The sequence below is a fragment of the Eucalyptus grandis genome, chromosome 5, assembly GCF_016545825.1.
Source record: "Eucalyptus grandis isolate ANBG69807.140 chromosome 5, ASM1654582v1, whole genome shotgun sequence".
NCBI lineage: Eukaryota > Viridiplantae > Streptophyta > Magnoliopsida > Myrtales > Myrtaceae > Eucalyptus > Eucalyptus grandis.
The window spans coordinates 33,729,283-33,747,035 of record NC_052616.1 but is presented as its reverse complement, the minus strand read 5'-3'; the positions used below and the strand labels follow the sequence as shown (position 1 = coordinate 33,747,035).

Here is a 17,753-nt window from a genome sequence, read left to right as displayed (position 1 = left end):
CCCAAAAATGCATGGAAAATCCCTCGAACATCCAAAAAAAGCCTCAGGGTTTAAAACAAGATTAGGTACCGAAAGGGCATTAGTGATTAACTAATGTAATCAAGTCCTCGATCCTAATTTCTCTGTTGCGCAGAGTGAGTATTTCTCCCGATACTTCACTTGGGTTTCTAATCAACCCACCCCAAATTGATTAGTGGCGACTCCATTTTAAAAATCAACTTACAGGTTAAAAACTTGAACCATTAAGTCGTGAATTGGTGGACTTGGGAGAGTCTCGGGCATAATTAATTTCGGCCAAGCCATTAGCCTCCTTAGGCGCCCGTACCCGATTGCGGGTGCCGAAAAAAAAGAGGTCGCGACAAAGATAATGACCAAGTGTAGATTAAGTAAGCATAATGCAATGAAAATTAGAAAGGAAAAGAAAAGCCATAGACAGAGCAAGATCAAGGCTTTCCTATCACGCTAGAGAAATGAAGTCATCCATGCTAGAGGCTTTTTAGTAATTGGATCTTTTGAAATTTGTCTAGGGTCTTAGAGTCACAGGTCGTCTTCCATCATGTTGGAGAATGAAAATCACCATGCTTGAAGATTCACAGCTCAAAGAGCCGTACTTATTTGAACCTGAAAATGGGTTAGATAAATTTCCAGAAGCATTTGATTCATTCAATCAAGATTATCGCAATGAGTTCAGCATTGCAATCGAATCCAGCACTGGTGACTATCAATCCTAGTTGTGATTATGGTTCCCTAATTTGGAGCTCATGATCTTATATTTAGCGGCCAAGATACTGAAAGAAACATCAAGCTATTTGCAATGACGGACTCTAGAGGTTGTAATGTAATCCATTTGGCTGCTTACACGAATCAGACCAAAGTATTCGAACTCCTACGACCAGAAACTGAATACTTGGCCCGAGCACGGGACATGAATGGGGATCTTCCCATTCATATCGTAAGCAAGATGGGTTATGTTGAACTCATTGAGAAGCTACATCCGATATCCAAGTTCCCGAACGGGTGAGTACGAACCGCTCTTCATGCCACAGCGAAGTATGGGCAAGCTTCAGCAGTGAGATATATACTCAGACATCTGGAACTGTGGATGCTGATAAATGATAGAGATTATGCTGGAAATATAGCTTTGCACTTGGCCACGATGCATTCAAAACCCGTGGCTTTGATTCCTTCGTGCTGGATAAAAAAATGGACCTCTTCATTCTTAACCATGAATGCTTGGCTGCTCTTGACATTGCTCAAGATCGCATCAGAAGGGAGTAGACGTTGTGGAAGGTAGGTAACATGAACAGTCACTATTTTTGTCTTTAAATGAGTATCCCAGGGTTCATTTCCGCTATCGATATGGTAACAATTTGTTCTGTTTTTTCTTTATTTGCTTCCCATCTCAGGAATTGACAGTCATGGTGTTGAAATCCACGTCATTTTGGGAAAGGTTCGGCTGTAAGCATAGACTTACTCGCACTTAGGCCGGAAGTTCGAGGCGAAGCGCTTACGATATTTGGCGTCCACGAAAAGAAGCCGAACATGGACCACGTGAAGGATGCGATCAATACCCGTCTGCTGGTGGCGACGCTCGTGGCCCCCATGACTTTTGCAGCTGGTTTCGCAGTTCCTGGAGGATTTAACGGCCCGGACACGGCCTCCAAAGATGATTGGGGCATGGCTATGATGCTAGACAAGAAAATGTTCCAGGCCTTTGCGATTTGCAACACCATCGCCATGTTCTGCTCAATGATCGAGGTGGTCAACCTCATCTGGGCGCAGCAAAACATCGTCTACATGGCAATAGCTGCATACCAGCACATGATACTGCTGCTAACAATCGCACTCCCGGCGATGTCCGCCACATTCTTGACTGGCGTCACCTTGACAGTTGGTAAACTCCCTTGGCTTGCTAACACCATATTTCATTTGGGACTTCTTTTCCTCCTCATTATCTCAAGTGTCAAATTGTTAGAATACCCTCCACTCTTTCGGAGCCACAGTCGTCCCATACGTCGTCTGATATATTGGCTTGTTCTCGCTTACTTTTATCTATGGAAAGTTGAGACATACCTTTTGGATGACTCGAAAGATGATGGAGCAGCAAGCCGGACATCCGCTAGTTCGCCTTCGAATGGTGCTGGTGAATCGAATGACTGATGACTTGGTGACAGCGAACGTCGAGGCCACGTCGCTCCCTCCCAATCACTATTTTCATTTGATCATTTGATTTAATCTATGATTTTGCAGAAATTAATATATATTTGCCTTGGTGTATTTGGCTACATTCTAAGGTTGCGATTTCCTATTGTGTTAGGTCATTGGTGACTGTTAAAGTATTTGAATTAAACCCCGTCTTCTGCTAATGATTTAAGTTTCTAGGACATTTAGATAAAATCACATAAAATTTTACATGATATTAAAGAAGTAGATTGTAAATTCAAACTTTTTCTAGGTCCCATTTACTTTTTATTAAACTGTGCCTAGTTTTTGAGTTTTAAAAATAGTTGGACATAGTTTCACAAAATTTAACGGCGATACATGTGCGCACTCACTCACGTGTCCCATGTGTAAAGAGAATAGTTCTCATCACCTATTCTCTAAGTTGAGCGTTTGGCGAAGAAAACCAGAAGAATATATAGAAACTTTCTCCTCACCCCTCGCAAAATTCGAATTCGAGCCCAGCTAGTCGCGCCCGTTTAATTTCCCCTACTTCTCTCAAGCCATAAAGGAACTTCCGCATAGCGAAACTTGAATGAACTTGGTGAGTGTTTGAAGACCAAGCATTGTGTGCATATATACGAACAGCAAACCAACTTTTTAATCTGGCTTAGAGGGGTGTGAAAGGATTCTGCTTGCAGTCTAAGTTAGTATCTGACGACTAATTAAGCAACATCTTAGATTTAATTAATGGTAGAGCAGATGGAAGTATGAAGTCGTTCTATGGAGATATGTTCATAAGTGTAATAGCAGATTACTTAATCACAATCCAATCAGTCTAATCAAACTTCTTTTTTCCCAGGTCCATATCTGAAAACTCTTGTGCTCCATTAGCATAGCTACTTTGGAAGAGGATGACTAAGCGTCCGGACAATTAAACCCCGATGCCTCATCTCTAACATGACCAATTGAGATCTTATATCGGAGAAAATGAAGAAACTCTACTATCTTCTAATGAAATTCAGACAAATGATATTATCTATCAATTCGACATAGATTCCAAATATCTTATTAAATCATCAATGAAGAAACTAAATTTGTTCCCTGACTAAAAACAAATTTTTCAATAAAAAAACCTCAATTACTTCTTGATGCAATTCCCCCTCCCGGATTTCTATATGGATACAAGCTTCTTTCGAAATATAAGTTTTTCAAGACGAAGTGATGATATCTATAAAATGGATTATTCTTACTATTCTAGAAGTATTGAAAATTTCCTTCTCAATGTTCCAAAAAAAAAAAAAAAAGCCAATTGAAAAAGTTATGCTCCAAGGTGCCTATCGCATTCGTGTATGTGAGTCATGAGCTATGAAATTCGTATTATGCAAGCAATGCGATTAATTGGCTAGCCACGTCAGTTATGTGGTTAACGCATAACATACTTTCTCATGATTGGGACTTACAGACTTGCCAAAATTGGTCTTTCGATACACAATATCAGGCTTTCAAGGTTGCTAAGTGGAGTTCTAGCGATACATAAATTAAATTAAACACCGATTTGTCAATGAATACTGAACCTTGATATGTGGTAATAATTGGTTTCAAGGATGATCTTAGTAACAATTGAAAGGCCAATGGAATACGTGAAATTTTACCGGTGGCCATCAAAGTTGAATAGTATGATGGCGGTGGAGCAACCAATAAGTTACCACATCCGCAGCTTCATATTTACCAAAGCTAGCTCCAAAAGGACTCATTGATTCTCTAAGCCTCTTTGCTTGTATGGCAGGCAACCGTGATCCTTTGGGGACAGGTTAAAGCAAAGAACAGGATCTGTTAAAGGGACTCAAAGCAAAAAAGAAAATATGTACAAGGAATTATTGAACAACATGTTTAGTCCTTTCATGAGAAATTTTGAGATAACTTTTGTGTATGGCCTGTAAAGTACGCTAATAACTCAATTGTCTTTTGATGATTTGTGTTTGGATGGCCTCCATACTGAACTAAAGGTCGTCATGTAAATGTGGCAATTACGAATGGTTGGGTGTCGAAATGTCATTATCACAGTTACTACATTTTTTTTTCATTAAGACCATATTTTCTCAATTAGCCAAATTCTAAAGACATTCAAAAACATTTGTTAGGCCCAACTATTCAATTAAGAGGGAGGTGATGATTTAGCTAGAAAATTAATACTAATTTTGTAGAATCAATCCCTATAAAAGTTTGTGCTTCAATATCAACGTAAATTAGCTTTCATAAACTATGGAAATTAAAATGGTTAGAAAAAGAGAAATTGTAAATGAGATTTATAAAGGTTCATTTTGGGTGTGCCTCCTCCTCTTTCTAGCTGTAGCAGTCCAAATATATTGAATTCCTTTACATATGATAAAGTGCAATAGTACCTTGTTATAAGTGTAGAACTTGCTACCATCATATCACTTGACTTCCTTCCACAGCAACCTCGCTATATACTAAGTATAGTGCTTTTCACACTTTGTACACACGACACAGTAGATTCTCTCCCCTAATTATAAACTATATCTTTGAGTGTTTACAAAGAGTCTGATATACAGCTCATCATTCACCAACACAATTATCTTCACTCTGAGTACATTCAATCACTTCTCTCGTATATTTATAATTGGATTTGCTGTTCTTGTTAAATCTCGGGACAATACTAAATTGGATATTACAAGCTTACAAAAATTAAATTCACTAGTAGGTTCTCTATCCTTCTAATCCTTTGTAAAAACTCTCGACAAAATATCTTGAGAAACATTTGCAGAGCGTTGCTTCAAATCTGGGGTGTCAATCAAAATTTGTATTAATGCAGGTTCTGATCCCATTATTTCAACAATCTCCAGAGAATTAGTCCATCATTTTTGGTGTAATTAATCTTTGAATATCATATGCTATTACTATGATTTGGGCCTTTGATTAAGAATTAATATGTTTGAGTTACAGAACAAAAAGATCTAAATTGTAAACGCAATCGGATTGTTAAAAGTTTCGATAAAGATAAAATTATTTTAGATTTCTATCCGTAAACTTTTTCATCACGTTGCCAAGGTCTCTATGCATCGCAAAATTTAACAACCCTTTCGTATGACTTTTGGACTATCTATGCGGATTGCACAATTATGTCATGATTCAATTACATCATGCCCAATAGCTATGACCAAGACTGTTGGGTGATTTTTTTTTCTCTCACATTCATGTGAATCTAGGTCACTAATATTGCAAGGGGCAAGCATATTTTGGGATATGTAGGGAAAGTTTTAGGTTTCAAAAATTGGGAAATTTGTTTTGACAGATAGATTTTAGGTGGAACTTGGAACAAGTCTTTATATATATATAGTTTTATATCTTCATGCTTGTAATAATTTATGGCGTCCATTGATGAGTGTGTAATTTGAAAACACTAGTATGATCTTCCATTTCTGACATATCTATAGTTGAGACTTTTACTTCATTAATGTTTCATATTTTTTGTGTATTTAAATATGGGTTATGGTTAGTGAATTATAACAGCAAATATTGGTCATTAGAGGTAGTGGTTCATTGTAATCATTCAATTAATAATATAGGTCGAACTTAGATAGACCTTAAAACTAATCTTAGAACCTGAGATATGATAGGTTTTAGGTCTCACAGTATGCAAGATGGGTTTCACATTCCAAAGATTCAGAAACTAATTTCAATGGGTAGGTTCTAGGTTCTACGTTCTAGATGAAACTTAGACCGATCTTGAAACCACTCTCCCTTAATTATTGCACAAGATCTAAACTTCAATAATATACTTACATGACATTTTTGGCTTTTTAATTTTGTAAGTGCAAATATCTTGTAAAGTAACTCAATTACATGTAAAAAGTTGTGAATCGATAATTGACACGAATAGGAGTTGTGGACCAAAACCACAAAAAATTTGATTGGATGAGCAAAATCTAAATCTAAATAGATTGATAGCATATTACATTACATTAATGATGGCTGTTGAAGTATTTAAGTTGAACCATCTCTTCCTTTAATAGGTATTATTAGAATAATAACATTTTATATGATATCAAAGTATGAGATTTTCAGTTCAAACATTTTTAGACCTCCTTCCTTATATATTCTCTATTTTTTACTAGGAGCAAAGTCCAGTCTACTCACAAAGAGGAGTATTAAAGTATTCGGACTAAATTATGCTTTGGACTAAATAGCTTAAGCTTTTAAAATAACTACATTGTAATATAATGAAACATCACAATGATGCATGTGACATGCTGTCTCAGTTGAATGGATAAGTAGATCATTTCATTAGTAGCACCGCTTGGAAAACAAATCTTTGATTTTGAACATGTAGAAGCTTGCCTCTTACGAAATCATTTGTCTAGACTGGCTAAGAACCAGTCCTTGCAGTCTAATTTAGTATCTGACAACTAGTTCAGTAAATCTTATGAGTTAATTAATGGTAGAGCAGATGGAAGTATGAAGTCGTTCGAAGGAGGTGATGGCGTAAAGGTAATAGTAGCTTACTTAGTCACAGTCCAATCAGTCTAATCAAGCTTTTTACTCCAGGTCCACTTCTGAAAACTGTTATGCTCCATTAGCATAGCTAATTTGGAAGAGGATGACTAAGCTTCCGGAAAAGTAAACCCCAATGCTTCTTGTCTTTGACATGAACAATTGTGATCTTATATAGGAGAAAATGAAGAAATTCTACTCCCTTCTGATGAAATTCAGTCAAATGATATTATTTATCAATTTAACATAGATTCCAAATATCTTATCGAATCATATGATGAAGAACCTGAATTTGTTCCTAGAATCAAAACAAATTCTTCAAGAAATTTTTTTGATTACTTCTTGTTGTTGATCCCCCTCCTCAAATTTCAAAATGGTTACAAGCATCTTTCAAAATATACGGTTTTTTCAAGATGGAAGTGACAATATTTGTACAATAAATTATCCTTACTACTCCGAACGTATTGAAAGTTTCCTTCTCAATGCTCCAAAAAGCATGAGCCAATTGAACAAGTTCATATGCTCGAAGGTGCCTCTCGCCTTTCTGTATGTGACTCATGAACTATGAAATTCGTATTAATGTGATCAATTGCTTAGCCACTCGGTTGTGTGGTTGACCTATAACATACTTTCTCATGATTGAAACCCATACACTTACCAAAACTCGTCTTTCAATACATGATATCAAGCTTTCAAGGTTGCTAAGCAAAGTTTTAGCGACACATAAATTAAATTACAGACTAATTTGTTAATAATTATTGAACTTGGATATGTGGTAATGATTTGTATGAAGGATGATCCTAGTAATAATTGAAAAGCCAATGGAATAGGTAGATAGTGTTGGGAAATATGGCTTCAAATTGGATATAGCAATGAAGTCGGATCTTTAAAGCAATCATTGGATTTTGAGGCGTGATATCACTTTTTTTAAAGAATTTATTTACCCTACAATGTTGCTAATGGTTACCAGAAATATTCTTCAGGATACAACAAAATTTCAAATGAGAATATTATATAGCAATTCTAATAGTTCTCCATGATCTCTCTAGGAAACAATTGAAAAAATTAGCTGTAGTTTTGGAAAGAATAGACACAACTCTTTGCAAAAGGTTGCAAAGTAAATAAAGATATCCTTTCAAAAGCAGTTGCAAACTGAACAAATACAACCTTTCAGAAAGGTTGCAAATTGAATAAGTATAGTTTCCAAAGCTTGTCTTGAAAAGACACATACAAAAATTCAAAATGATAAAATAATATAAAAATTAATAATATTTTAATAAACAAAATTCTGAATTTTCATAATTTCAAAAATACTTAATAAATGAAAACAATCTTTGAAATAATAAAGTTTAAAAGATAATTGTACGAAAATAAAAATAAATGGATTAGTGCTAATTAAATAGTGCTAAGTGCGCTTAATAATTGTGCCAAAATTGCACAATTATTCACGTACCCACACATGAGTATTGTAGGATCTACCCTACACCCAATATTTTTTTAAACATACTAAAGAAGGCTTACACTTATAAATTGGCCCACCTCCTCCCAACTTTTCTATGTGGGATAAGTAAAAACACACTTAATTTGTTTTACAAATAAACTTCCAACAAATAGCTAGTAACACTCGAGTTGTATCAAAGTAAAATTTTACTGGTGGCCATCAAAGTTGAACGGTATGATGGCGGTGGAGCAACCAAAAAGTTACTACATTCGCAGCTTGATATTTAGCAAAGCTAGCTCTGAAAGGACAAAGTGAATAACTAAGTCTCTTTGCTTGTATGGTAGGCAACCGTGATCCTTTGGGGACAGGTTAAAGCAAATAATAGGATCTGTTAAGGGGACTCAAAGCAAAAAAGAAACTATGTACTTGGATTTATTCAACAACAAGTTTAGCCCTTTAATGTAATATAAAATGGCTGCTTTGGCCCGTCTTTCATGGGATGTATGAGTTATCCACCTTCAATATCGCCTCTAGATCTTGGAGAAGAACCTTTCAATGTCGCCAGGTGTGTCTTTTTCAAAATGATTAGTATTTTCTTTCCTTTTTCTTTTGTTAATTGTCTAATTTTTCAATCGTCTTCAATCTTGAAGCTCGATCACATGCTTTTTAATGTATTATTTCTTAATTGGGTCCATTCTATTCAATGATGTTGTTAGTATATCAATAAAATATTCTTGCTTCCTAACTGCATTAGGACTACCATTCTTTCTCAAGTTAGCTCAAATGTCCTTTCTTGTCACTCCTTTTTGCCTCCACACCATATTACTGGTTGACCGTGCTAAATTTAGTATGCACTTTGCACGACATCGTGCAAAGTTTTAGTAAATACGCAAATTTAGTTTGCACTCTGCCTCCACACCACACCACTGGAGGATGTACATGTGGCGATACGTACATCCTCCGGCCAAAAAGTGGATTCCTGGGGCAATCAATATCTGGTCCAACGGAGCAGGACGAAACAAGGGACCGGCTAAGCATGCGCCTAGTGGTGGCAGCACCACCAGTTGCCAGAGCCACTGGCGTTGGCCGAGCAGCTCCCCTCTTTCATGAAGAGACCTTTCGAGGGCGAATTTCTAATTTACGCTTTGGTTTATTTTTTTTAAAGATTTTTTTTGTGCGAGCACTCATAGTCTGTAGCTTATTTAAAGTCAAACACCTTATCAATCTCTTTTTTTAAGAGTAGGTAACTCGAGCGAACCACCAAGCAAATCCATGACATGTCATTAATTTCTTGCACTAAAATTATTGTAACGAAAAATATATAGTTTTTCACGTTTTGTGATCTTGTGAAACAATTTTTAAACTAGAGAAATTTATGTTTGGATCCATATAAAACTTTGCAAGACCGTAATAATTATTATAAAAATTTAAATGCGTTACTTTGTATTTAAATTAATATATTGTCATATATTGTCTCCTTACACAACTCTTGTTCCCTTGCAATGACTACACTACTTGCGAAGCTTAGGCCCGAAGGAAGTAAAGCTATCTATAGGAGAGGAGGAGGTTGGCACGATCGGGGTGGAGGTCCTGAAGGATGAAGAAGGAGTTTCCCTGAATAATGCATCGGAGACTGCGGAGCAACAATATCCAGCGAAAGTGTATGTAGCTGCTAGAGAACTGGCCGATGTCATCAAAGACGCCAATGTCGAAGATATCACTTGCACGGTCGATACACTTTCCCGTCAAGCTGATTCGTCTGCCGTTTTCAATTTCGGGAGGCTTTGGAGGGGTTCGCTGCTCCACATTGCAGCAGCCACCGGCAAGAGCACCATCATAACGCTTCTGCTTGATCATGTCGATGCCCACCTCATAGCCGCCAAAGATGATTGGGGGAATACTCCCCTCCACATCGCCACTAAGGCCAAGGCCTTTGAAGTAGCCGATATGTTGATTCGCCGGGCAAGAGACTTCCCCCTCGACGAGAACATCCTGAGGATGAAGAACAATGATGGAAACACCGCCTTGCACGAGGCCGTGCTTACAGGTGACGTTTGCCTGGTGCGCCATTTATTGAGGGAAGATTTGGAGCCCGTGTACTGGGAGAACGTCGACCAGAAATCTCCCTTGTACCTGGCCCTCGACTCTGGCAACTCCAAGATACTTGAGGTTTTATTTTCGGAATCACTCGACCCATCGAAGATACGAGGCTTGCCGCCCGTTCATGGTGCCGTTGCGCGTAATCAATATGGTATGTACCTAAATCTACTCATGGGAAATATCTATTTATGTGTAGACCGAATTTGTTTCAAATCTATGCAACAACTCTCCACACGTACTTATCCAAATCTATTGCGTGTGTTCACATAAAATTGCAAACCCCACTTAATAAAGTAGTTGGATACCAACGGAGCACTCGCAACTATCCATACAATTCTCTTAATAAACCAATTATCTGCCATTATAGATCAGCTTAAATTTATTAACTCAACCATTTTACTAATAACTCATGTATTGTTGATCTTCGATTAGAATAACTACAAAGTGCAAATATTTAAGATCGACAATCATAAAATTCTAGTACCTGATAATGACAAAAGTAGAAAGATAGGCTTGAAATTATGATAATGTTAGATTACAATTGGTCTTGTTTGAGGGTCCACTAAATTATGACTTTAGTTTTGTAATAGAATAAATTTAATTTGGTAAATGATTTATCATATTCTAGTTTCGACTTTACCTGTCGCACTAATCTCAAAACCATCTTAAATCCTAGGAGAGTTAGAGGATGCATACTCATTGCTTGGATAACCTAAGAGATGTCAAGAAAATTAGAGCAATTTTGTAATTTATAGATATTAGGTTTGAATATCTGATTCCACAACTATACACTTCAAATGCATTCCAGACTCTATAGGATTTTAAGCATTTGACCCTAAATCTGTCGCACTTCCCTGATATTTGGGCATAGGGTGGCGTTGGGCAGAGCGTCCATTGAACCCACACTTCTTGGTTTATCTTTACTATAATCACAATATATTTGATCAAGTAGATACGTCTATTAAAAGTTTCCTCATAAAGATATATCATTTTAGTTTTTGTATAGTTATTTAATTGTAATAATGAACTAATGTGTTGTTAAGTGAAAATTTATCCATGTAATAAAATAATACATGTTTCAATTTAATCATGAGTTTGAAGATTAAGTGAATGATTTTTATATCTTTAGTCTATCCCAAGATAATCTACATACTAATGCATTACTTGGTGTTGATATACGTTTTGAAACAATCGTAGACGGGGCCTGCATACTTATCTGCTTCTATCCCCTTCAACAAAATTGTCAGAAACATTAATTCGTATACAAATTCTTAATTTTGCCACATAGTCCATAAATAAGCTATGTCGATAACACATCCCAAGTAATGCAAGTCGAAACTAATCTTGCAGTGTTTTTGATCTATGCACGTAATTTTGTGTCGAATCGCATTTTCATTTTGGACAAGCATTAGAAATCCCGAAAAAAAAAGGGGGGGTCCTTATGCAGACTAAATCCTCACATAAAATCCTATTACTTTAAAGTAAATAAACCTTACATGTTAATGGTGAATCGTTAGGTGCAGATTATTTCCATAAAATTTACATTTATTGCACGTATCTGTACACGAATAAGAACATTATGTGTATTTGATTTTTGAGAATGAGATTTTTTACATATCATACAGAATTTAAAAGATCAAGAGGGCGATAGTGCAAAGATTTAACGAACAAAGTAGACGTTGAAATACGACATATAATTATATTCCTTTTTAGGAAAAATTTATCCATCTACGCATTTGTCCACGTCAATGTACTTCAAAGATAAATCTTTTATAGCATTTGAGAAGAAAGAAGGAAAAGATCCCTTAAAAATAATACTATTGTGAAACAATTGAAACACCTCTCCCGTATTAATCGTTCTTCTTTACTAGCACCTCTAAATTTTTGCATTTGGGGCTAAAATTTCTTCTTTTTGGTTGAGCCTTTTCCTTTCCGTAATTTGCGATAAATATGTACTTTTTTCCAACCTTAGAAAAAAGATTCTGGTAAAATATTTTACTTACTTTTTACTCAGAAGTTTTGATAAATACATAACTTCTTAATTGAGTTTAATAATTGCCGTAGATCTTTACGAAGAAGATGATGTTCAGTCTAAAGAGGGTGGAGGAGTTTATATGAGGATTTCGGTACGGTGCCGTAGAGGCTATTGCAATGTTCTTGACAATGGAATAAGTTTATACTTGCCAGAAGTTGACGAACATAATAGGAAAAGACCATCTCCTTTTCGTGATCTTGCCCTAGCTATTTAAATGTCGTTTACTTTTTCTCCTACGCATCATATTTGCGGACTCTATAGATACTTCATAACATGGAAATGTCATATAATTTTCCATGTCATTTAGTAAGATTTTTATAAAATCTCAGCACATGTCGATGTCGCATTGCTTTGGATGAAAATGGTCTGAAATTTGCCTGAAGTCTCTCCAAAATACATGAACAGGATCCTTTCAAAATTTATCTAAATTCTCATAGGTCGTGTTCCATTATGCTAGAGAATGAAAGTCACAATGCTTTGAGATTCACAACTCGAAGAGCTATAATTTTTTGAACGAAAATGGGTGCATTTGATTTATTCAATCAAAATTATCACCACTAGTTTCACCATTGCAATCTAATCCCACGTTAGCAACTATGAATCCTACTAGTGAATAAGGTTACGTCGAAGATGTCTTTATCCCAAATTAATTAAATACATCAAAACTAACCAAGCCTTTTTCAGTGTAAAACATTTATGCGGATGCGGTCCCTAATTTGGAGCTTCTGATTCCAGATATAGTCGAGAAGATATCTAAACGGAACATGAAGCTATTTGCAATGATCGACTCTCGAGGCCGTAATGTGTTCCATTTAGCAGCTTTCTTGAACAAGCCTCAAGTACTCAAATTCTTACAACCAGAAACTGCATATTTGGCTCGACAATGGGACTTCAATGGGGATCTTCCCATTCATATTGCGAGCAAGATGAATCATATTGCACTAATCGAGAATCTACATCCAGTATCACAGTCGAAAAATAGACAAGGACAAACCGTTCTTCATGTGGCAGCAAAATATGGCAAAGAAAAAGCAGTGAGCCATATACTCAAACATCCGGATCTGGGGAAGATGATAAATGAAAGAGATCATGATGGAAATACATCTTCTCACTTGGCAGCGAAGCATTTACAATTTGCCGCTTTGATCCATCTTGTGCTGGATGAAAGAATGAACCCCTCCCTTCTGAACCACAAACGCTTGACTGCTGTCGACATTGCTCAAAATCACTCAAGGAGGGGATTATGGGAGGTAGGTAACATGAACCGTCGCTATTTCATTCATCAACTTACTAGGAATTTCCAGAGATTAATACCTTAGTTAAGCGCAGAACTTGTATTCAAATCATTACGTGTTGCATTCAACAATAGGAATGTGAAAGTATTAATCAATTTTCTGGAATAGTCGAGACACCTCTAGGATTAATATTTCACAAGTCTCTAATTTAGCCTTAATAGGAGGTACTTAAATTTTGCCCATGAATATGTCCGCTGTTAGAAGCAAGTGAATACCTTTGATAAATGCTGAGATAAATTGTTACATGTCTCGATTAATTGAGCCTATAAATAAGATCAGGGGTTGTCAATATTGCAATCTTTTTTTTCTTAAAAAGCCAGGGGTCAAGGCGGCAAATTTGACCACTCTACGCATGGCACCATCTCATTACATTATCAGTAAGTCAACCTATGACAAAGGTGAACCACATACATTTCATTCATGACTCTTTTCTCATTTGTAGGGAACTTGTTACTTTAATGTTAATTCTTAAAAAGTGTGGACACTGCATCTGTAGAAGTAAAAGTTTCCCTTTAACTGAGGACTCCAGAGTTCGTTGCCGTTAGCGATTCGCTAACAGTTTGTTCTTTCTTTGCTTTTTCATATGTTTCCGATCTCAGGGATTGGCAACCCTGCTGTTATCAAGAGTGTCACGTAGGAGACCAGATCGATTCATAATTGAGCCGGAAGCTCCACACAAATCGCACGCTCACGGAAGTTTGCCAGACCGTAAAGAAATGGGTGAATTTATCAATACCTTCTTGTTGGTGGCAACGCTTGTGACCACTGTGACTTTCTCAGCTGGTTTGGCAGTTCCTGGAGGATTGAACGGCTCAGACACGCCATCCAAAGATGAGCAGGGCATGGCTACGATGCTGAACAATAGAATGTTCCAGGCCTTCGTGATTTGCAACACCATCGCGATGTCATGCTCAATGGCCTCGGTCGTTTGCTACATATTTGCGTACATGACTGAAATCCGCCTATCGATATTTGCATTCAAGCTTGCAGGACTGCTACTAGCAATTTCCTTCCCGCCAATGTGGGCCGCTTTCTTAATTGGTGTCACCTTGACCGTTCAAAAACTCCATTGGCTTGTCACCGCGATATTAATTTCGGTACCCATTCTCGTCCTCATTATCGTATCTGCTTTATTATCACCGTTCGTTATTATATTATTTATCTACCTTCCCCACTTTCGGAACTACCTTCGTCCTATCCGTCCTCTGGTGTCCGGGCTTCTTCTCACTTACGTGAGAATTTTTCAAATTGAGACGACGCCCATTTCGGATAAGTCAGAAGAAGACGAAACGGCGAGCAAGACCTCTACTAGTCCGCCTTTGGATGGTGGCGATGAAAATTGATTTGCAGAAACAAATGTATGTATTTGCCATGGTGGATTTGGCTCATTCTATAGTTGCTTTCCTATTGCATTACATAAATGATGATTGTTAAAGTATTTAACTTAAACCATCTCTTCCTTCAATAGCTGATATTATTAGAATAGTTGGATGTACGGAATTGCACATTGTATTAAAGTCAGAGATTCTTAGTTCAAACATTTTTAAACATCCTACATTATATACTGTCATATTTTAGACTTGAAGCAAAGTCCACCCTACTCACAAAGACAAGTATTGAAGTATTTCAACTAAATTATTTTTTGGGCTATAAAGAGTTTAAACTTTTAAAATAACTGCATTGGAATTTAATGAAACATCACAATGATACATGTGTCATGCTATCTTAGTTGAATATATGAGTGGGTCATTTCATTCGTTTCGAAATCAGATCTTTAGTTCTTAACATGGAGAAGCTCGCCTCTCATGAAATCGCTTGTCTAGACTAGCCAAGGATGATTTATCTCGCATTGGTCCAACTTGCGGCAAACTCGGAGTCATGACAACCTGGATGCTCACTCAACAAGTGTCATGGGTAATCAAAATTGTAGAAAGTAAGTCAGGAGAAGAAACAAGTAACCTCTTCGATGTGCAATAAACGAATTACTCGGGATTGTATGTTGAATCAAGAGCAAATGACGGACGAGAGGACTTCATTATGGTTCAAATACAATCACGAGGAAATTATTTACGTTCCGCAGCATTAATGTCGATTGTCTTCTTGAAATAGAAATGGAATTGCTTTTGCTTGTTGATGGAGAGAGGAGAAGAAGAGAGAAAGATAGAAATGGAATGGCCTTTGTCCGTTGATGGAGAGAGGAGAAGAAGAGAACAATTTTATAGAACTTTATTTCTACCAACCATTATAACAGTTATCTTAATAAGTTATTTATATAACTTCCCTCACACTTTTTCAAAAGGTGTCTTTCCATTATGTCACATTAAAATGAACTAGTGCGTCTTAATCATACCTCATCATGGACGTATCAACAAAATGTAACATTTCCAACTCGGACACAATAGGCTTGAGAGTGCTCTATCAAGAATATAAGACATTCAATATTCATCTACTTTAAAAACAATTCATACTGACAAGAAAGTCGTGCGACCAGTGAGTACACCTGTATTTGGGAGCTCAAATTGTGCATTTGTTAAGGATGATATAATGTCTACAACCCCAAAAAGAAATAAAAAATTGATGTCTCATAGTACCTTAGATATATTTTATTACATTAATCTAAGTATATTTATCCCTTAAATGTCATACTTGACTATTCTCATAACACCAAATGATAGATGTAAAACAATTTTATCCAAACCATAGAAGGCAATATAATTGGTTGATTGGTATATATATATATATATATATATATATATATATATATATATATAGATGTAAAATAATAATAGTCTTCCTTTGCACTCATGTTTTTCTTTATTTCAGAAAAACTGTTTTCTAAATACATCCCATAAAGCCGTATTTAAACTTATTCTATGATTTTTAGTATTTTTACAATTATAATTTTTATATTCTTTTTAATTTTATTTTTACTTTTCTTTTATTGTTAAGACTTTTTATTTTTTTAATATTATTATATTCCAAAAACGAGGTAACCCTATCCGACCCGCAAACCAGATTCGATGATCCGAATCCAACCTAATTCAAAGTAAACCTATTTTTGAAATTCATCTTTTATTAGTAATTTATTTACTTTTTTAATTAATTTTTAGTTATTTTTATTTTTATTTTATTTTATTTTCTTCGGTCGTCTTCTTCCTTGACCCTTTCGCCTCACGCCCGAAGCCACTACTCGCCGAATGCCCCTCAACCGAAGTAGCTATCCTTTGCCGCCGGCGCCCGCATACCGCCGAACCTTCACCACCCGCCGGCTGTCCATTCCAAACGACGGCGGCCACCTACTCGGGCGACGGGTAAACTATTTTCTATCTTGATTGAGACTCAAACACGGGCCTACGTTCCTAACCAAGTATGCCGGAGCACGCAACGGCATCAATGAAGGACCAACGGGACCAAAGCTCGCCCAAACTGCCTGGCTGCGAGCTCCGGCCCGACACCACCCAAAAATGGAGCACTAGGACTTGGGGAAGACCTACTTGGCTCGGCTAAGGCACCACGATGGATGGCAAGCAACGGACGGACCTCAGGTGTTGGGAATAAAGGATCCCCGAAAAGTGGATTCGACACTAAATCGAACCCCTAAATCAATGCGGAAGACGAACCCGGAAAAAACAACACGTATCACCGATCCTAAAGCACACCACGGATTCGAGCGTACCTTTTAAGCCACAGATTAAACACCGACGCCGATAGAGGAAGAGAAACTTGGTCCTGTTCGATCCGATGAAGCAATGAAGGGAATAAAAACGTCGCTTTGCCTTACTGTTTTTCTTTTTTAGGAGAGAGAGAGCATGAGAAGAAAAAGACGTACGTTCGTTTTCTATTTCCAATAGGTGTTATCTCTCTCTCTCTCCTCCCTTTTATACATTCCCCATCAACGGGCCTTATTCCCGTGGGCCGGGCTTTTTGGGCCCAACTTGGGCAGACGGGCCTTAAGCCCATCGCTAATAAAACCTTCATCTCCCACTCGCACATGGTGGGCCGAACAGGATTCTCTTTACCTCTCTTCAACATTCATACCGGTGAATAATCCGTGCGACCAGCATACTTTGAGAACTCGTTGCTATACATCTGTTAGGAATATATAGCAGCTCATAATGGGCGTCTCACTCTGAGTAGATTCAGTATGCAGTACCCTAGATTGATCGATCACATTTATATCTCTCTTGATATATATATATATATATAT

The 17,753-nt window shown here is 37.0% G+C and overlaps 1 protein-coding gene across 1 annotated transcript; it reads left to right on the top strand.

The window, feature by feature from the left end:
• Window positions 1-1,542: 1,542 nt before the first annotated feature.
• LOC104424674 (protein ACCELERATED CELL DEATH 6) lies at window positions 1,543-14,889 on the top strand. Its single transcript, XM_039313621.1, has 4 exons — window positions 1,543-1,894; window positions 9,645-10,367; window positions 12,987-13,501; window positions 14,146-14,889. The coding sequence occupies exons 1-4, from the start codon at window positions 1,543-1,545 to the stop codon at window positions 14,887-14,889; spliced, it is 2,334 nt and encodes a 777-aa protein (XP_039169555.1).
• The last annotated feature ends 2,864 nt before the right edge of the window (window positions 14,890-17,753 follow it).